This window comes from Haematobia irritans, chromosome 3, assembly GCF_050003625.1.
Source record: "Haematobia irritans isolate KBUSLIRL chromosome 3, ASM5000362v1, whole genome shotgun sequence".
NCBI classification, from domain to species: Eukaryota; Metazoa; Arthropoda; class Insecta; order Diptera; family Muscidae; genus Haematobia; species Haematobia irritans.
In genome coordinates this window covers 209,857,079-209,878,857 of record NC_134399.1, presented here as the reverse complement: position 1 = coordinate 209,878,857, position 21,779 = coordinate 209,857,079, and the positions used below count along the sequence as shown (strand labels likewise).

Below are 21,779 nucleotides of genomic sequence, written 5' to 3'. Positions count from 1 at the left end.
AATAAAAATTTGACAAAATTTTCTATAGAAATAAAATTTTGACAACATTTTCTATGGACATAAAATGTTGACAAAATTTTCTATAGACATAAAATTTTGACAAAATTTTCTATAGACATAAAATTTTGGTAAACTCGTCTATAAAAATAAAATTTATATAAAATTGTCTATAGGAAAAAAAATTTTGACAAAATTTCCTATAGAAATAAAATTTTGACAAAATTTCCTAAAGAAATAAAATTTTGACAAAATTTTCTATATAAATAAAATTTAGGAATAAAATGTTGAGAAAATTTTCTATACCAATAATATGTTGAGAAAATTTTCTATAGAAATAAATTTTGGACATTTCTATCCTGATGAAATTCTTTTATCTCTTGCTGGCTATGCTTTCATTTATTTCCATTATAAATTTCGAGAGAAAAGACAGTGAAATAATATACTTCAGAGTTAGTATTTATCATCTACGAGGTCATTGATACCATCTACATTTATATTCAAGGACAATGGTTTATCCAGCACCAGTAGAGGTGGAGATTTCGAATCGACCATCGAGTTCAAACCAAAGACGGGCAAATCAAAATTCAAAGAATGCAAATGGTGTTGCAGTGAATCTGAACCACTCAGGTGAGAACTCGATTGCAGGTGCATATGATGACTATGGGGGTGATTTAAGATATAAGGATCCTGATCTGGTGAAGAGCTTTCCAAATTGAATAATGATGATGCGGCTGCGCCATGATGATTATGGAGAGTTTGTTGTAGTTGCTGCTCAAATTGTGAAGATGAATGCCCTGACAAGGCCTGTTCCAATGTTAAGTGATGCGATGACGGCGATGATTTATCCACATCCACATCATTGGCTTCATCACCCATCGTTAAGGTTTGATCCATATTTAGAATACATTCTGCTTTCAATTGTTCTATGGTATATTGATCGACATTAAGAAATTTCATTTCATCATAGGTTGAAGCTGAGGTGGTGTTATCGACCAAATCCAGAGAGCTATTAAAACAATTGACCGCTATAAGGCTATGATCTTCGTCCACAGTGTTAATATTGTGATTTATATCGGTGGCCTGATGATGATGCTGTTGATGTTGACTACTGGTACTGCTGTGCGATAGATGCTGATGATGATGGTGCTGGTGGTGGTGCTGCTCATGCTGATGGTCGATTTGTGGCGATTGATGTTCGTGCGGATTCAAGTCCAACGATGATGAAAGTTTCATCAGCGTTGAAGACGACGAGGTAGGTAAAGCAGTTTCATAAGTTAACTGGGATCCCGAAGATGGTGATTTCGTTGAGGTTGATGGTAGCTCATGTAGCCCATGATTGGCCAGGGACGATGGAGGATATGTAGACCATTCCATGGATAGGCTACCACCCCGTTCCAAACCCATATGATCGATATTAAGATTAAGAAATATATTTGGAGACATACGAGAGGGTGTGCTAATACCACCACCGCCACCAGCCGTACCATTACTACCATCACAAATGTTGGAGGAATTAGCTCCAATGCCTGTACCATCATTACTAAATGGAGTTTTACTCTCATTATCCAGGGAGTTGGATGATTGTGGAGGTGTATCGGGTAATAGAGTTGAACCTGCAGATAGAAGATAATCTTGAAGGTATTCGGAAATATTCTCTATTTCAGCAACTTACCTAAAGGTTGATCTAATTGCACCAATACATTATCATCATAACCGGGCCCAGGCAATTCTTCGCCATCTTTGAGTTCCACCTTTTCCTGTTTACGCCATTTGGCTCGACGATTTTGAAACCATACTTGAACCCTGGCCTCGGTCAAGTCTATCCTTACGGCTAGCTCTTCTCGAAAAAATACATCTGGATAGTGGGTGCGTTGAAAAGCTCTTTCCAATTCTTGCAATTGTACTGTATTAAATGTAGTTCTAAAACCATACAATAAGGGTTTTAGGAATCCAATGGAAAGAAAGACAAAAAGAAAAAATAGCATAAAAGCAAAAAAGATGACACATTAATGGAAGAAAGAATATGGGTAATGGTTTTTGTTGTCATTGATTTTTCTTTGTTGAATTGTCGTCATGTCTCTTACATTGTCGTGATGTTTTGTGTCTGTTGTCCAGGAAAATTCACCTCTATGGAAGATGTCATGTCACCCACCCCATGGGATGGACTAAAACTAAAATTGGTCAATAATATCCGGTAACATGGGTATAATACTTGTCTTACTTTGAAGTACACATACAACCTACGCAATAACTACATATGTAAACGTCTATTATTTATCCATGTTAAACGCACACACACACACATGCCATGGGTCATTCCATGGCATATCCAAGCGACGCGAATAAAACCAAAATTTATTATATCATTCCGTAAAAGGATGAAGTGTTATAACAAATAAAATTGATATTCACCCCATGTTCTGGTTTACGAATTCGCAAAATGCCCACGCTCAAAAAAAAATTTACTTGAATCCAAAGATTTTGCTTTCTCTTAAGGATTTTGGTTTTGATTCCCAGTCAAAGATGTGGCTGGGAATCGATTCATATACTGACTTCATTGAAAAGTTTATTGACTTTTGAACAAGGAAAATAACTTTAAACACGACAATATTTTTTCAGTGTATCTAAGTTTTAGACGCAATGTGAGACGCAATTTATGGAGAAACTATCAAAAAATTGTATTTAGATGAGCAAAGGTAAAATCCTTTGTAGGAGTTCAACCCACACCCGAGGCACAATTAAAATTTTAATTGAATTTTCAAAAATATTCAATTAAAAAGTTTAATTGATTCAACAAATTGTTTAATTAAAACAAAAATCAATCACAAAAATTTATATTATCAATTACTATTAATAATAATTTTTTAATTGATACTACCATAAAAATTATAGTAGGAATTAAAAAATTAATTGATCTAAATTAACAATTAATTGATACTATTAGTTTTTGTGATTGATTTTTGTTTTAATTAAACAATTTGTTGAATCAATTAAATTAAAAAAAAAAATAAAATTCGGTCAAATTTTTTGGATTCTCACTGACAATAGAGTATCTACTGAAAATAAATTATTGCATATTATTGAAGGTTGGTACTATATAAAAACAAGTATATACAGCACTAAGTTTGGCCGGGCCGAATCTTAAATACCCACCACCATGAACCAAATATTAGGGTTTCCTTTGAAATTTCAAGAGGGCTTGAGGACTTGAGGACACTTCCCGAAGATAAATTTAAAGATTTCACTTATGAGGACTATATCCGATTCTGGATTTATAAGAACCATTTTTGTTTGAGTTTTAGAGGAATCATTAACATCTCTTGTAAGTGTGCAAGAAAATTATAAAATAACGTCTTGATTTGAAATTTTAAATCTGTAGAAGTAAAATCAGGAAATTTTACATTGAGTTTCAAGCAATATTCATGATCAGTGCGCCTTCTACACCCTCAAGAAGTGAAGTCGGTCTATATGGAGGCATTACCAAATGGACCGATAAAAACTTAATCCGATACACGTTTTTGTGAGCCTAAAATACCAGAATATTTACAATTTCAGGCAAATCATTTAAAAACTACGGTTTCTAGAAACCCAAGGAGTTAAATCGGGAGATCGTTCTTATGGGGGCTATACTAAAATATGGACTGATACTCAGCGTTTTCGGCACACCTCTTTATGACCCGAAAATTCCTCCAGATTTCCAATTTCAGACAAAAAGAATAAAAACTTCGGATTCTAGAAGCCCAAGAAGTAAAATCGGGAAATCGGTCTATATGGGGGCAATACCAAAATATGGACCGATACTCACCATTTTCGGCACACCTCTTTATGGTCCTAAAATACCTTTAGATTTCCAATTTCAGACAAATTGGATAAAAACTACGGTTTCTATAAGCCCAAGACCCCAAATCGGGAGGTCGTTTTATATGGGACCCATACCAAAACATGGACCGATACTCCACATTTTTGGCACAAGTATTTGTGGTCCTACAATACCTCTAGATTTCCAATTTCAGGTAAATTGAATAAAAACTGCGTTTTCTATAAGCCCAAGAAGTAAAATCGGGAGATCGGTCTATATGGGGGCTATACCAAAATATGGACCGATACTCACAATTTTTGGCACACGTATTTGTGGTCCTTTGGCACACGTATTTGTGGTCCTACAACTCTAGATTTCCAATTTCAAGTAAATTGAATAAAAACTGCGGTTTCTATAAGCCCAAGAAGTAAAATCGGGAGATCGGTCTATATGGGGGCTATACCAAAACATTGACCGATACTCACCATTTTTGGCACACCTCTTTATAGTCATAAAATACCTCTGGATTTCAAATTTAAGGCAAATTGGATAAAAAAAAACTTCGATTTCTATAAGCCCAAGACCCCAAATCGGGAGGTCGGTTTATTTAGTTTATTTTTTTAGTTTATTTTTTTATTTATTTATTTGATCACAATATCAGAACAATAAGAATTATATTCTTTTATAGTTCAACATAGTAGTTTAGGAACACATAGTCATAAGATTTATATAAAGTATAAGTAAATATTATAGTATAGTAAACAAGACTAGATATATAATAAATAAAAGAAAATATATTTTTCCAAAAACAAAAACACAAAAGAAGAAGCAATAGCGAAGTTAACAATAACAAAAAAATATATATATAATGACCACCATATATTATAGAATTTAAGAAACGTACAGAGAGAAGGAGCTGAGATTTTTTTTTTTTTTTTTTTTTTAATGAATGAGTAATTTTAGGCAGCGCTAGTTAAAAAGCTCTTTACGGTTTTTTTTAAATTTGTCAATATTAATTAAGCATCTAACATTGTAAGGTAAATTATTCCATAGTCTTACAGCATTAATGAAGAACATTCTACTAGAGCTCACATATTTGAAGCGTTGTATAATAAGAGTCAAGCAGCGATTTGATTGACCAAAGATGAGCTTATCAAACAAGTAACAAGGCAATTTGTTCACTATAAGTATATGAAGAACGTCATATTCCTAAGTTTCAAGTAGTCTATAATGTCAATTCCTAGGACCTTGCTCCCCCATGACGTCATGCTGTCAAATCTCGATAGGCCATAGACATATCGCGTAGCATTATTAAATGCTACTCGTAACTTGTGCATCGAATGAGAATCCAATCCACTATATAATTCAGCAGCATAGCTAATCACGGGAACAATAAGTTGTACTACAAGTCTCCTCTTAATTTCCACCGGCGTGAATGCTGATGTCACCCGAAGATTGCGTAGTGTAAGGTAGATCTTCCCAATAACTGAGCTGACATGATCAGAACACGACAGTCTAGAGTTTAGAATGAAGCCCAGGTACTTGGCCTTCATAGTAAATTCTAAGCTAGTTTCCCCTAGAAGGATTCTCGGAAAGAAACCCAGATCGTATTGAGTATAGCTAATAGGGAGGATGCATGACTTAGACGGGTTCAGTTTAAGTCTATTCTTGGAAGCCCACCTATTGACACACTCAAGGTCTGAGTTAAGTTTCCACCCAAGATCCTCCAACAGTCCAACACGACTCGATATGATATATATGGGGACTATATCAAAACCTGGACCGATATAGCCCGTCTTCGAACTTGACCTGCCTGCAGACAAAAGACGAGTTTGTGCAAAATTTCAGCACGATTGCTTTATTATTGAAGACTGTAGCGTGATTACAACAGACAGACAGACAGACGGACATCGTTATATCGTCTTAGAATTTCTCCCTGATCAATAATATATATACTTTATATAGTCGGAAATCGATATTTCGATGTGTTACAAACGGAATGACAAACTTATTATACCCCCGTCACCATTCTATGGTGGTGGGTATAATAATATGCATTTAATACTAGGGACGCCATCTATGTGTCAGACCAAATGAAGTTTGACATTCAGTCGAAGCCCGTCAGCTCAGAATTTCTGACTATAACAGGTTGGCTGATAACCTGTTATAGTCAGAAATTCTGAGCTGACGGGCTTCGACTGAATGTCAAACTTCATTTGAAGCCATATTTTAAAGAAATCGCTATAAAATAATTGCCCTTGAAGCATTTGTGTGGCGACGTATACAGGCTTCAAGAGGGCTAATAAGTCTTCCACACTTTCCCATTCTGACTGACTTAGATTAAGCGCGGCATCGACATTTTTCAAGCAGAAGGCGAACATAGTAAGGCCTACTCCCAAAAATTGAGTTTTATTTTCCGAAGAAAAAATAAAACTCCAAAATAGAGTGTCATTTTCTGAAGGAAAAAATAAAACTCATAAAAAGAGTTTTATCTATGACGGATAAATAAAACTCTCTTTTTAACAGTTTCATTCGAGTTTTTATTTTTTTAGTCACAAAATAACGATTAAACAAGTATATACGGCCGTAAGTTCGGCCAGGCCGAATCTTATGTACCCTCCACCATGGATTGCGTAGAAACTTCTACGAAAGGCTGTCATCCACAATCGAATTAATTGGGTTGTGGTATCTTAAAACTTCTTAACATCGTTTTCTAAATTGTGAGTTAGTCCATACGTGGTATATATTAGACAAAAAAGGTATGAATAGGTTAGTCTACAAATAATTACGAATCGATATGGACTTTTGCACGGTACGTAGAGAGCCAGAATTGAAATATGGGGATCGCTTATATAGCGACTATATACAATTATGAACTTGATATGGACCAATTTTTGTGTGATTGGGGATCGATTTATCTGAGGGCTATATATAACTATAGGCCGACATGGACCTAGTTAGGTATGGCTGTTAACGGCCATATACTAGCACAATGTACCAAATTTCAACTGACTCGGATGAAATTTGCTCCTCCAAGTGGCTCGGGATCGGTTTATATGGGAGCTATATATGATTATGGACTGATATGGACCACTTTCGGCATGGTTGTTAATACCATGTACTAACATCACGTACCAAATTTCAACCGAATCGGATGAATTTTGCTCTTCCACGAGGCTCCGGAGGTCAAATCTGGGGATCGGTTTATATGGGGGCTATATATAATTATGGACCGATGTGGACCAAATTTTGGATGGTTGTTAGACACCATATACTAACACCATATACCAAATTTCAGCCGGATCGGATAAAATTTGCTTCTCTTAGAGGCCTCGCAAGCCAAATCGGGGGATCGGTTTATATGGGGGCTATATATAATTATGGACCGATGTGGACCAATTTTTGCATGGTTGTTAGAGACCATATACTAACTCTATGTACCAAATTTCAGCCGGATCGGATTAAATTTGCTTCTCTTAGAGGCCTCGCAAGCCAAATCGGGGGTTCGGTTTATATGGGGGCTATATATAATTATGGACCGATATGGACCAATTTTTGCATGGTTGTTAGTGACCATATACTAACACCATGTACAAAATTTCAGCCGGATCGGATCAAATTTGCCTCTCTTAGAGGCCTCGCAAGCTAAATTTGGGGGTCCGTTTATATGGGGGCTATACGTAAAAGTGGACCGATATGGCCCATTTTCAATACCATCCGACCTACATCAATAACAACTACTTGTGCCAAGTTTCAAGTCGATAGCTTGTTTCGTTCGGAAGTTAGCGTGATTTCAACAGACGGACGGACGGACGGACATGCTCAGATCGACTCAGAATTTCACCACGACCCAGAATATATATACTTTATGGGGTCGTAGAGCAATATTTCGATGTGTTACAAACGGAATGACAAAGTTAATATACCCCCCATCCTATGGTGGAGGGTATAAAAATAACTGTTACGGTCCCTGCACGCTCACAAAAAGTCGCTTCTGTAACATATACTCCCAAACATATTTTGCTTCAAGCATATACATCTTTGGGTATTGCCCAAACATTTATATGTTTGATCTCTTCCAACATATAATATGTTTGAAAGCATATTGGTCTAAACAATATATGTTTGGGTAGTCTAAGTTCCAAACATTTTGTATTTTTGCATCCAAATTCAATAATGTTGTCTTCCAAAAAAACAATATGTTATTATGTGAACATATAATATGTTTGGAAGCATTTTGCACCCAAAAATATTATATGCTTAAAAAAAATTCTCCCAAACAATATTGTGCTCAAAATTTTATTTATTTATTTATATATTTACAATCATAATGAATTATGAAAATAAACAGGTAATATAGGTGCTAACAACATAGGTTTTCGACCTGAATGCTCAAAATTTTGTTTCTGCCCAATTGTATATTCTCCCACATCTTTCTCACTTCCACGAGATTTTTTAGTTCTTAGCACCTTTTTCTGTAATACAAACATTGTAGAAGAAATTATTCAATTGTATGATTTTTTTATTTTAATTGTACCTTTTGCCGGACGGGGATTCGAACAGCGGACCACACAGTTTGTAAGGATCAAAGAAGTAGCTGATCAATTGCCCAAGGAAAAATAAAATGTTAATTTTGTAATAACAACCAACAACCACCAACTTAATTCAATATCGCTCCCTGTTAAATAGCGCTCCAAGCTACTAAACACATATATGTTTATAGGCTATTTCTAAATTAATATATGTTTGCATCCAAGCATATTATATTTACAAACATTTTATGTCCCAAACATAATATGTTCTAACATATTAACATATATGTCCCAAACATGTTATGCTAGTTTATGAACATTATATGCTTGCACTCAAAAATATTGTGTTTAAAAATTTGTGTTCCAAACATATAATGTTTATAGCCAAACATATGTCTTTTTCAGTCTTTTTCATCCATGTGGTTAGAACATATTATGCTTGATACATTACATTTTCACAAGCATAACTTGAAAGTTTCGCACAAACATATACAGTGAAGCCTCTGAAAGATGGACACTCACAATCGCCTATACTTTATCCACATTTGGGATGTGTTCACTTATGGGAGGTTCATTTAAATGTGTTAATAGAGCAAAAGTCCTCAGACAACTGTTCACATTTGGGAGGTGTCCGCACCCTCAACAAAAAAAAAGAAACGTTTCGTTAACAAACATATTTTTTATTCAATTAAATTAAAACATTTATTTAATGAATAAAGCCCTCTTGGACCACAGATTGATAGCTTTGAAATATACTACGGCAAAACTAAAGTATTAACAAATATGCAAAAAAAATAATAATACTTAAAACTAATGTCAATAATATTTTCAATACACTCAAAAAAAGTTTACTTGGATCCAAAGATTTTGACCTTCCTTTAAGGATTTTGGTATTGATTCCGAGCCAAAGATGCGGCTTCTTTAAAATAAAGACATTTTTTAGCGATATATCTGGCTTTAAATCGAGGACCAATAAAATTTAAATTAGGATACAGATCTCATTTATCAATTCTCATTTATCATTTTGCAGTGAGCATATATTTAACACATTTTGTTGCAAGCAAACAAATGTTTAGAAACTGGAATTAACTAATTGGGGCCTTTTGTTGGGAGTATATAATGCAGAGGCGATTTTTTTTTTTTGGAAAACGCAGAAAACTTACACGACTATTATGGTTTGTATAGTTTTTTTTTTTTTTGAAGCAAACTTGGTGCAATGGTTAGCATGCCCGCCTTGCAAACAAATGGTCGTGAGTTCAATCCCAGTTTCAACCGAACATCTTAGGTCAGTTGAAACCACTTAGAGAAGATTTGGCACACATTTTACTTGTACTCACTGTGAAAAATCCCAGCAAAAAAAGCATCGCCTAAAAAGTAATGAAAATGTTCTTTTTGGATTCGGAAGTGGTGCAAAATTAACGCAAAAGCGATGAATTTAACATGGGCTTGTCATAGGACGGAAGTCCTCCATTTCAACAACCGGTGCACAGAATTTGCATCACTTCTTTAGGTGTGATCCGAATTCAATATTTTGGTTGTAAATTAAAAAATTCGGTGATATTTTGTCAAATAAATATTTTTTATAATTTTTAATGGATTCTAACGCTTGTCTGAAATGTTTGACCTCAAATATTTTCAAAAAATCACTTCTTTAGGTGTGTTCCGAATTCAATATTTTGGATGTAAATTAAAAAATTCAGTGATATTTTGTCAAATAAATATTTTTTTAATTTTTAAAAATTTTTAATGGATTCTAATGCTTGTTTGAAACGTTTGACCTCAAATATTTTCAAAAAATCGCAATTTTTTCAGATTGGATTTAGCATTTTTTTCGACAAAATTTAACTAATTTGTACCATTTTATGAATTCTTAAATTGTTTTTAACCAATTTGAAACAAAAAAAGTTAAAATTACCCATTAAAAATATGAAAAAAGAATGTTATAAAAAATTGAATGAAAAGAACTTCCTGTGTGGTTACAATAAAGAACACCATTGGGAGTACATCTTCTGGAAGTGCTTTTGAAGTTGTGCCTTTGGAAGAACTTCCAAATTTTTTGCTGGGATATGGTAGCCTTAATATAAATCTATATCGGGCGAAAAATACACTGAAAAAAATATGTATGTGATATTAAAAATTACGCAATCTAAATTTTAGGATGCGAAATTTACAAAATATTAAGGGCACATTTCTTTAAAATAATGAAATTTTAATTAAAATAAAGTTTATAATCTTTTGTCATTAAATTTAGGACACAAATTTTGTAAATTTGCGTCCCTCCATTAAAGTCCCATGTCTTTGAACTAAGGCTAATTGTCCGTAAAGTAAAGAAACTCATTTTTGCTTTAATGAAATTGTCCTTAAATTAAGTGAAATATTGAAACTTTTGGAAATTTGTGTCCCTCCGTTAAAGATGCATGTCTTTGACCTAAACCAAAATTCCCTTAAAGTAAAGAAATCGTTTTTAAATTCGATGAAATATTGAATCTTCAGATTTAAGATAAATACGCTTCAATTATAGGCTAAGGCTTATTTTAAGGATTTAGAATCTTTGGTTTAATTTTTTTTTTGGATTGAGTATAGTTTTTACTTTGAAGTATCTGTTATAATTTGAATTTTTTAAACTTTTTTAAACTGGCGTTTGTTTGTACGTTAATGCCTATATTGATATACCACGAAAAGAGAATGAAAATTCGATAAATGATATCTGTATTTTAATTTTAGTGATCCTAGATTTAAAGCCAAAAATGTCTTTATTTTAAAGAAGCCGCATCTTTGGCTCGGAATCAACACCAAAATCCTTAAGAGAAGGTAAAAATCTTTGGATCAAAGTAAACTTTTTTTTGAGTGTAGATTTAAAGCCAGATAGGCCACTAAAAATTTCTTTATTTTAAAGAAGCCGCATCTTTGGCTCTGAAATTGAAATCTAGAGGTACCCAGCAAAAAAGCGTCGCCAAAAAAGTACTGGAGTTGTTCTTTTTGGATATGGAAGTGGTGCAAAATTGGCGCTGAAGCGATGAATTTAGTCATAGGATGGATGTCCACCATTTCAACAGCCGTTGCACTGAATATGCATCGCTTCTTACACTGAAAAAAATATTGTCGTGAGGCTAAATATTTCATGTCCTTAAAATACGAATGCAAATTTTGCTTAGCATACACCCAGAGAAGGAATATGTTCGCCTCAAACATGTTTTAAGAACAAAATGTTATTTTTGGGTGGTGACCATGTAACATGGTTTTCGCAACCATGTTATTTTCTCGAAAATCATGTATTTGATTTCGGCAAGCAGGTTATATTTGACGAGAAAATAACATTTTAGTGACAAACATGTTACATGGTCACCATACAAAAATAACATTTTGCTCTTGAAACATGTTTGAGGTGATCATATTCCTTCTCTGGTTGTAGAAAACACATTTCTCTAATATAAATTTATTTTCCTTGCCCAAAAGTCGATAAACTTTTCAATGAAGTCGTACTGTCCTTACAATTAAGTGATTTGACTTAAAAATGGTTATAATAACATTAAAGGAAATTTTTTTGGGCTAAGGTCAACTTAACTTTAACAATTCAGAAAAATTCTTTAAAATTAATGAAATTGCAAAAAATCGTTCAAAAATAGGACATGTTTTTTAACACTTTATTTGAAAAATGTTTTTTACTTGAAACATAGCATAATTTCTACTAGAAATCGAGTCAAAATTTGAAAATGTAAGTTGTCATTAACACGTTTTTAAAGGGCAATTGATAGCATATGAAGAAAGAAAGCTGAAAAAAACGAAAAATTAAAATTTGCTCCCTAGAATCAAGTACAAAAAAACCTAAATTTAAAAGAGAATTGTGTCTTAAAATTATCCTTACTTGAATTCTCCGCTTCTTTGGCTCGGAATCAATACCAAAAATTGTTAACGTAAAGATAAAATCTTTGGATCCGGACATGCATATTTTTCGGTGTAAGGTGTGATCCGAATTCAGTGTTTTCGATGTGATTTGAAAAAATTTGTGATATTTTAATAAATAAATACTTTTTAAACTTTTTTATGATTTAATGCATTCTAACGCTTGTCTGAAACGCTTGACCTCAAATATTTTCAAAAATGCGCATTTTTCTAGAGAGGATTTAGCAATTTTTTCGACAAAATTTAAATAATTTGAACCATTTTATTAATCCTTACTATGTTCCTAACCTTTTTGAAACAAAAAAAGTTAAAATTAGTAAAAAAAAAAAAACAAGTATATACGGCCGTAAGTTCGGCCGGGCCGAATCTTAAATACCCACCACCATGAACCAAATATTAGGGTTTCCTTTGAAATTTCAGGAGGGCTTGAGGACACTTCCGGAAGATAAATATAAAGATTTCACCTATGAGGACTATATAAGGTTCTGGATTTATAAGAACAATTTTTGTTTGAGTTTTAGAGGAATTATTAACATCTCTTGTAAGTGTGCAAGAAAATTATAAAATAACGTCTTGATTTGAAATCTTAAATCTGTAGATTTTCACCCAGGAAGTAAAATTTGGAAATTTTACATTGAGTTTCAAGCAATTTTCATGATCAGTTGGCCTTCTACACCCTCAAGAAGTGAAGTCGGTCTTTATGGAGGCATTACCAAATGGACCGATAAAAACTTAATCCGATACACGTTTTTCTGAGCCTCAAATACCAGAATATTTAGAATTTCAGGCAAATCAGATAAAACCTACGGTTTCTAGAAACCCAAGGAGTTAAATTTGGAAATCGTTCTTATGGGGGCTATACTAAAATATGGACCGATACTCACCGTTTTCGGCACACCTCTTTATGGCCCGAAAATACCTCTAGATTTCCAATTTCAGGCAAAATGGATAAAAACTTTGGATTCTAGAAGCCCAAGAAGTAAAATCGGGAAATCGGTCTATATGGGGACTATACCAAAATATGGACCGATACTCATCATTTTCGGCACACCTATTTATGGTCCTAAAATACATCTAGATTTCCAATTTCAGGCAAATTGGATAAAACTACGGTTTCTATAAGCCCAAGACCCCATATCGGGAGGTCGGTTTATATGGGCACCATACCAAAACATGGACCGATGCTCACCATTTTTGGCACACATCTTTACGGTTCTAAAGTACCTTTTGATTTCCAAATTCAGATAAATTGGATAAAAACTGTGGTTTCTATAAGCCCAAGAAGTAAAATCGGGAGATCGGTCTATATGGGGGCTATACCAAAATATGGACCGATACTCACCATTTGTGGCACACCTCTTTATGGTCATAAAATATCTCTAGATTTCAAATTTCAGGCAAATTGGATAAAAACTACGATTTCTATAAGCCCAAAAAGTAAAATCGGGAGATCGGTCTATATGGGGGCTATACCAAAATATGGATCGATATTCACAATTTTTGGCACACGCATTTGTGGTCTTACAATACCTCTAGATTTCCAATTTCAGATAAATTGAATAAAAACTGCGGTTTCTATAAGCCCAAGAAGTAAACTCGGGAGATCGGTCTATATGGGGGCTATACCAAAACATGGACCGATACTCACCATTTTTGGCACACCTCTTTATGGTCATAAAATACCTCTAGATTTCAAATTTCAGGCAAATTGGATAAAAACTGCGGTTTCTATAAGCCCAAGAAGTAAAATCGGAAGATCGGTCTATATGGGGGCTATACAAAAATATGGACCGATACTCACCATTTTTGGCACACCTCTTTATGGTCATAAAATACCTCTAGATTTTAAATTTCAGGCAAATTGGATAAAAACTACGATTTCTATAAGCCCAATAAGTAAAATCGGGAGATCGGTCTATATGGGGGCTATACCAAAATATGGATCGATACTCACAATTTTTGGCACACGTATTTGTGGTCCTACAATACCTCTAGATTTCCAATTTCAGGCAAATTGGATAAAAACTACGATTTCTATAAGCCCAAGACCCCAAATCGGGAGGTCGGTTTATATGGGGACTATATCAAAACCTGGACCGATATAGCCCATCTTCGAACTTGACCTGCCTGCAGACAAAAGACGAGTTTGTGCAAAATTTCAGCACGATTGCTTCATTGCTTTATTGAAGACTGTAGCGTGATTACAACAGACAGACAGACAGACAGACATACAGACGGACAGACGGACATCGTTATATCGTCTTAGAATTTCTCCCTGATCAAGAATATATATACTTTATATAGTCGGAAATCGATATTTCGATGTGTTACAAACGGAATGACAAACTTATTATACCCCCGTCACCATTCTATGGTGGTGGGTATAAAAATATATGAAAAAAGCGAGTTATAAAAAATTGAATTAAAAGAAATTCCTGAGTAATTAAAATAAAGAACATCTCTGGGAGAACATTTTTTGGAAGAGCATTTAAAGTTGTGTGTTTAAAGAAGTGCAAATACACTGAAAAAATATTTACGTGATATTAAAGATTACGCAACCTCATTTTTAGGATACGCAATTTACACACTATTAAGGACAAATTTCTTTAAAATAATGAAATTTTAATTAAAAGAAACCTTATAATCTTTGCTTCAAATTTTTGTTCATCAAATTTAGGACACACATTTTGAAAATGTTCGTTAAAGTTGCATGTCATTAAACTAAGGCAAATTTTCCTTAAAGTAAGGAAACACAATTTTTTTTGATTTAAAGATATCGTCCTTAAATTAACTGAAATATTGAATCTTTAGATTTAAGATAAAAACGCTTCAAATATAGGCTAAGACTTATTTTGAGGATTTAGCATCTTTGGTTTAAAGTTTTTTTGGAATTAAGAAAATATTTTCTACTTCGAAGTATCCATCATAATTCGGATTTTTAAACTGGCATTTGTTTGTACGTGAATAGCTTTATTAATATCCACCAGAGCTCCTGTGGATTGGGACGCTTACAAGAAGAATCTGAGAGGATACAAGCGAGAACTGAGAAAGGTTCAGCATAACTCTTGGAATGATTACTGCAGCAGCATTGAGAATACATCCGAGACTTCCAGACTACGGAAGGTGCTAGCATCCACGAACTCCGCTCCAGGTTTCATTAAAACATCGGAGGGCAATTGGACAACGTCCAGTGAGGAGACGCTGGAGGTACTATTGGACACACATTTTCCCGGAAATCAGACGGTTGAACCATGTACTGGCGGTGCCACAGTGACTCAGCGGTCGTTTCCTATCGAGGAAATTGTATCGGAATCTAGAATAATAAGGGCGTTCAATAGCTTTGGATCATTCAAATCCCCCGGACCTAATGGAATTACTCCGGCGGAGTTACAAGCGGTGGCTGACAGAATTATCCCCTGGTTGTCGGCGATATATATAGGATGTATCATCTTAGCATATATTCCAGAAAAGTGGAGGGAATTAAAAGTCGTTTTCATACCTAAAGCGGGAAAAGGCTCTCACTCGAATGCGAAGGATTTCAGACCAATCAGCTTATCATCATTCCTACTTAAGACTCTGGAGAGGATGATAGATATTTATCTTAGAACTATCGTCGATTCAATGAACTAGTCAGCATTATTGAAAGCTCACTATCTGTCAAAGAATACATAATCGTGGCGTTTCTAGACATCGAAGGGGCGTTCAATAACGCCCATCCGAGCTCGATATTAAATGGACTGACAACTCTGAATGTTGATCCAGGTATACTTAGGCTGTTAGACGAACTTCTAAGGAAGAGACGCATTTCAGCCACACTAGGACATGCAAACATACAAAGGTATGTGAACAGAGGCACTCCTCAAGGAGGAGTTCTATCACCTCTTCTTTGCAATGTTGCTATAAACAACCTTCTGGTTTCCCTAGAAAAAGAAAGGATACAAGTGGTGGCATACGCAGATGATGTGGCGCTAGCAGTCAGGGGAAAATTCCCATCAACAGTTAGAGATATTATACAGAGAGCCCTCCGGATGACTGAGAAATGGGCGAAAGATAATGGTCTTGGGGTAAATCCTGCAAAGACAGAGCTAGTCATGTACTGCAAGGATCGCGAAACTCCCACGGTTAGGCCTATTTCCTTAGGGGATTTTGAAATTCCCTTTAGTGAGTGTGCAAAATACCTTGGCGTCATTTTGGACAGGAAGCTGAACTTTAAGCTTAATATTGAAGAAAGAGCGAGGAAAGCAACAGTAGCTTTATACTCGTGCAAAAAGGCAATAGGGAAAAAGTGGGGACTAAAACCAAAAATTTTGCATTGGCTATACACGGCAGTGGTTAGACCTGTACTGCTATATGGTGTTGTAGTCTGGTGGCCGGCACTTAACCAGCCGACAAGTTTAGATAAAATTCAGCGTATGGCGTGCTTGTGTATCTCAGGCGCATTCAGCAAGACAGCAACAAATTCCCTTAATGTCATACTGCATCTATTGCCTTTAGACATTTTGGCCAAACAGTCAGCTGCAACAACGGCTGTGCGGTTGCGCGAGCTATCGCTGTGGTCGGAAAAAAGTTACGGTCATAGTTCGGTCCTCAAAATAACGCCAGATGTGCCTAACGTAGTGGATTACACTTTGGTCCACTTTTCGACAAAAAGTTTGAGACTCTAATTTCCAATAGTGAGGCGTGGTGTACACGGACCCCGGGGAATAAAATATATATAGATTTCTACACTGATGGCTCCAAATTGGATGGACAAGTGGGTTTCGGAGTATATTCTAAAGATCTGGAACTTCGAATAGCGAAAAGACTACCTGATCACGGTAGTGTTTTTCAGGCTGAAATATTAGCAATAAGAGAAGCGGTGAATTGGCTGAGAAGTAATGCTCCAAGCAATATTGGCATTAATATATACTCAGACAGTCAACCTGCAATAAAATCCTTGGACTCTGTGTTCCTCAAATCGAAAACGGCCATCGACTGCCGCAAATCTCTCAATGAGATGGCTGAGCAGCACAATCACATATGGGTGCCTGGCCATAGGAACATACCGGAGAACTGCGAAGCAGATGAGCTAGCATGGCTAGGAACTACCTTACATATTCCAGGGGAACTAGAATCTGTTGGTATGCCTCTGGCTACCTGCAAGCCCTTACTGCGTGAGAAGGCTGTCATGATGGCAAATGTTCGATGGGAGAATTGCAAGGGTTGTAACGACACCAAGCAAATATGGCCCCATTTAAACTTAAACCGCACACTAGATATGTTAGTGTTCTTGAGACGCCAGATATCACTCCTGATATCTGCTATAACGGGTCGCTGCCTGATAGGTGATTTTGCAAAAACTATTGGTGCGAAGTATAATGACTATTGTATGAGCTGTCATGATGCGGAGGAAAAGGAATCAATAAAACACCTCTTGTGTGAGTGTCCTGCATTTTGTGTAAGGCGTAAGCAAATTTTTGGGGCATATAGCTTCAGATTAAAAAATATACGAAAATCCGGTAAAACGGTCCCATATGAAGAAGAAAAAAGTGTTGTTCCACCAAGACAACGCACCGTGCCACAAGTCATTGAGAACGATGGCAAAAACTCATGAATTGGGCTTCGAATTGCTTCCCCACCCACCGTATTCTCCAGATCTGGCCCCCAGCGACTTTTTCTTGTTCTCAGACCTCAAAAGGATGCTCGCAGGAAAAAAATTGGCTGCAATGAAGAGGTGATCGCCGAAACTGAGGCCTATTTTAAGGCAAAACCGAAGGAGTACTACTAAAATGGTATCAAAAAATTGGAAGGTCATTATAATCGTTGTATCGCTCTTGAAGGGAACTATGTTGAATAATAAAAACGAATTTTGACAAAAAAATGTTTTTTCTTTGTTAGACCGGGGACTTATCAGCCAACCTGTTAGGTCTAGCCGGTATGTCTTTCTTCTCGACTAACTCTAGAGCAGCTCCTTCCCAAACTTGACCAATTAGTATCAGAGCAGCTTTAAAACATTCTATAGACCTCTGGTCCTCAAATGCGACTAGCTTAAATCGCCCTTGATACAAACAAGCCTCTTGGTGTCGAGGATCTGGGCCGGGAAACCTTTCCAGCACCTGTGAGTAGACGCCAGACAAAGCATTCTCAATTTCCCCCCATTTTTGCTTTGGAACCATACCGTCCAATGCTCCTTTATTAATGATAGCCATCACAAGGCTGTCTTTAGCAACTGAGGCAAACGATCGTTGATCCCTTTTGAAGGATGGCAGCTCATCCGGTAATCGTTCCCTTTTTCCAGCCTCAAGAATTCCTTGAGCCCATTTTAAGGAAACGCTTTGCTTAGCCGACAACGTGCTTGGGTCGACTGATCCTAATTTCTTTAGGATAAACAAAGCATTTCTTCGTTCCTTGAATCTCTTTCGAGAGGGATTACCTCCTTTTGATGTCATCACCTTAGAAAAGGTCCGACTTGTCAAAGTGTTACCGCCAGTCGACCCGTCTACAGGTCGACTAATTGGGCCTGACTCTTGGTCGCTGCCCAAATTTATAATTTCGGTCGTTACCCGTCCACTGGGTGCTGAAGTTAGCAACCCAGTGGATGACTTTGAATTTCGCTGCATGGTGGTTTATTATTTCCACCACACGTGAAATTCGTAATAAGTACTTATTACGATTAAATACTCCACTATTAGAAAACACGTCCGTTCAGTTCGACAGTTGAATAATCGTGGAGCGTCTAAAAACTGAAAGTAACTGATAATAGCCTTAAAAATTCTGAAAATATTTATGCTTGAAGCAGAATGTGTTTGAAAGAAAATGTTACAGAAGCGATTTTTGTTTTGAGGGTGTGGTAACATTCTATGAAATAAAAATGTAATAGGTACTGAAATATGGATGCTTTGTCATTTGAATCAATTTAATATAAAATGGTCATTACACTTTATTGCTTTTCATAAAATTTGGTCATATTTCTAGCTCTAAATACTCGGTCCAGCGTTTCGATTTGAATAAATATAAAATTGAATATATAGCTTCAATTACCTGTAACGTCGTTGCTTCCGCTTCATAGTTGTGCCTCTTTCCATTCAAAATTGTTTAAAAAAAATATTGAATTTCTTATAGATAAAACTAACTAATATCGATAAATTTATCGACTATACAAAATATATTATAACACTATCCATATATGTATGTGTGTGTATTAAGTAGCTTTAATACATAGATTTTGTCCCTTCTTTATGAGACTGTGTTAGTAAGTGTGCAGCTTCATTTCAATAAATATTTTTCTTTTTATTTTAGTAATAGGCGTGTTTTCGATTTTTTCCCAAAATTTTTTTTTCTAAGCGTTTTGTTTTGTTTCTTTTGCTATTTATTGTCGTTTCGTTTTTTTTTTTCTTTCAATAAAACAACAAACTAGAAATTTTTGTTTTGTGTCTACATTTCTAAGGTTTCACTGGTACTGTAGACTAAGGATTTTCTTCAATTTTCTTAGGGAAAAGAAAAAATTCAAATTTATTTTTTTTTCTCTTATTTTGAAACTATAACATTTTTCTAATAACAAGATTTAATTTTTTTATAAAATTATTCTTATTATAATTCTCCTAAATTAACGTATGGGAATTTATTAAATATTTATCGTATTTCCGTTTCCGTTATAAGATGATTTTTTTTTTAATTTTTTTTGTTTGAAAATTATTTTTGTTTCGAAAATTATCTCAGTAACACCGTCCACAGCACCGACTAGACTAAATTAAGGGATTCTTGAGTTTCTTTAAAAGCCAATGGTCATCTAGCACTATGGCTATTTTCTATTTTCCAATATTTAGTTTTTTTCTATTTTACACATTCATGTCTTTAACGTTTACAGTTCGTATTAGAGAAGCCTTAGGAATTAGTTTTTCACTATTTCACTATGGATTTTTTTTTTAGTTTGTAAGTGTGATATTTTTGTTGTTGTTGTCACTGTATTTTCCAATTCTTATTCCTTCTGTGTTTTTTCTATTCCATAGACCATGTGTGGGACTTGTATCAGTTGAAGAGTATACCAAAAAAAAATGTCTAGTATCTGTGTGGTATGGAATTACAATATAATGTTTGTCATTCATCCATCCATAAAAAAAATCCATCCCCTTGGTGGTCATTCCTCCACCAATATATTGTGGGAAAATTTTAAGCATTACTGAGAATTATTTCTAAGGTTTAAATATTTTTTTTTCGTTTTTATTTCCATTATAATTCCGGCACTATTTCAAAGTGTAGTGTCACTATCGAAGGATGTATTATTTTATTGAAATTTTATTTTGGCTTTGTTTTATCGACCTTTTCAAAATATGGATTTTTCGATTCCTATTTTTTAAATTTTTTGAAAATTATATTTTTGGAAAAGTCAATTTTTCAAATCTTTAAAAATTTGAAAAGTCGAATTTCGACTCTTCCAGCTATTGGAAAGTCGACTTTTGACACCGGCACTTTTATATATTTGATGAATTTTCAGCATAAAATAAGCAAGGGAAGTAAAAGACAAAAGTATTAAACGATTTTTTTAATTTGAAAAAGTCGAGTTTTCTACCTTTTATTTATTTTATTTTTTTTGAAAATTGGAAATGTCAATTTTCGAGCTTTTAAAAATTTGAAAAGTCGACTTTCGACTCTTCCGGCTATTGGAAAAAATTTGGTGAATTTTTTGTTTTCTGTGTACCCTCCACCATGGATTGTGTAGAAACTTCTACTAAAGACTGTCATCCACAATCGAATTACTTGGGTTGTGGTAATACTTGCCGATGGCAAGGTATCTTAAAACTTCTTAACATCGTCTTCTAAATTGTAAGTTAGACCATGTGGAGTATATATTAAACACAACAAGGCAGAATTAATACTTATATGAATTAATTCTTGATCGGTATATATTGGGGAGTTTTTTAATAATTACGAACCGATATGAACATTTGCGCGGTAATTAGAAAGCCAACTGTGAAATATGTGGGTCGCCTTATATGGGGGCTATATACAATTATGGACCAATTTTTGTGTGATTGGGGATCGGTTTATCTGGGGGCTATACATAACTATAGACCGATATGGAACAATTTTGCCATCGTTGTTAGCGGCCATATACTAGCACAACGTACCAAATTTCAACCGAATCAGATGAAATTTGCTTCCCCGAGAGGCTCCGGAGGTCAAATCTGGGGATCTGTTTATATGCATGGTTACCACAGTTGGTAGAATTCTACCAAAAATGGTAGATTTTTTACTGTTTGGTAGATTGGTAGAATTCTTGATGTTTTGGTAGGCTTTGCAAAATAAAAATTTGTCAAAATAAAATTTTGATAAAATTTTCTATTGAAAAAAATTTTTTGAGAAAATTTTTTAATAAAATTTTGGCAAAATTTTCTATAGAAATTAAATTTTGGAAAATTTTCTATAGAAATTAAATTTTGGAAAATTTTCTATAGAAATAAAATTTTGGCAAAATTTTCTATAGAAATAAAATTTTGTTTAGTTTTGTTAGTTGACCTTTGGAATTTTACAATTTTGGGATTATTTATTTGGCTTGAGCTCAAGCC

The 21,779-nt window shown here is 34.8% G+C and overlaps 1 protein-coding gene across 1 annotated transcript; it reads right to left on the bottom strand.

Annotated features, from left to right (window-relative positions):
* Positions 1 to 356: 356 nt before the first annotated feature.
* Positions 357 to 19,780, bottom strand: Pph13 (PvuII-PstI homology 13). The gene is made up of 3 exons (XM_075300064.1): positions 19,255 to 19,780; positions 1,673 to 1,920; positions 357 to 1,613 (listed from the first exon to the last, which is right to left on the bottom strand). Exons 1-3 carry the CDS (start codon positions 19,296 to 19,298, stop codon positions 451 to 453), a joined length of 1,455 nt encoding a protein of 484 aa, XP_075156179.1. The 5' UTR covers positions 19,299 to 19,780; the 3' UTR covers positions 357 to 450.
* Between the last annotated feature and the right edge of the window lie 1,999 nt (positions 19,781 to 21,779).

Excerpts from the sequence above, each read along its gene's own strand:
- Pph13 (XM_075300064.1), bottom strand. The coding sequence starts at position 19,298 with ATGGAAAGAGGCACAACTATGAAGCGGAAGCAACGACGTTACAG. Across the intron at positions 1,921-19,254 it reads CGGAAGCAACGACGTTACAG|AACTACATTTAATACAGTAC; the intron begins GTAATTGAAGCT and ends GTATGGTTTTAG. Across the intron at positions 1,614-1,672 it reads GCAATTAGATCAACCTTTAG|GTTCAACTCTATTACCCGAT; the intron begins GTAAGTTGCTGA and ends TTCTATCTGCAG.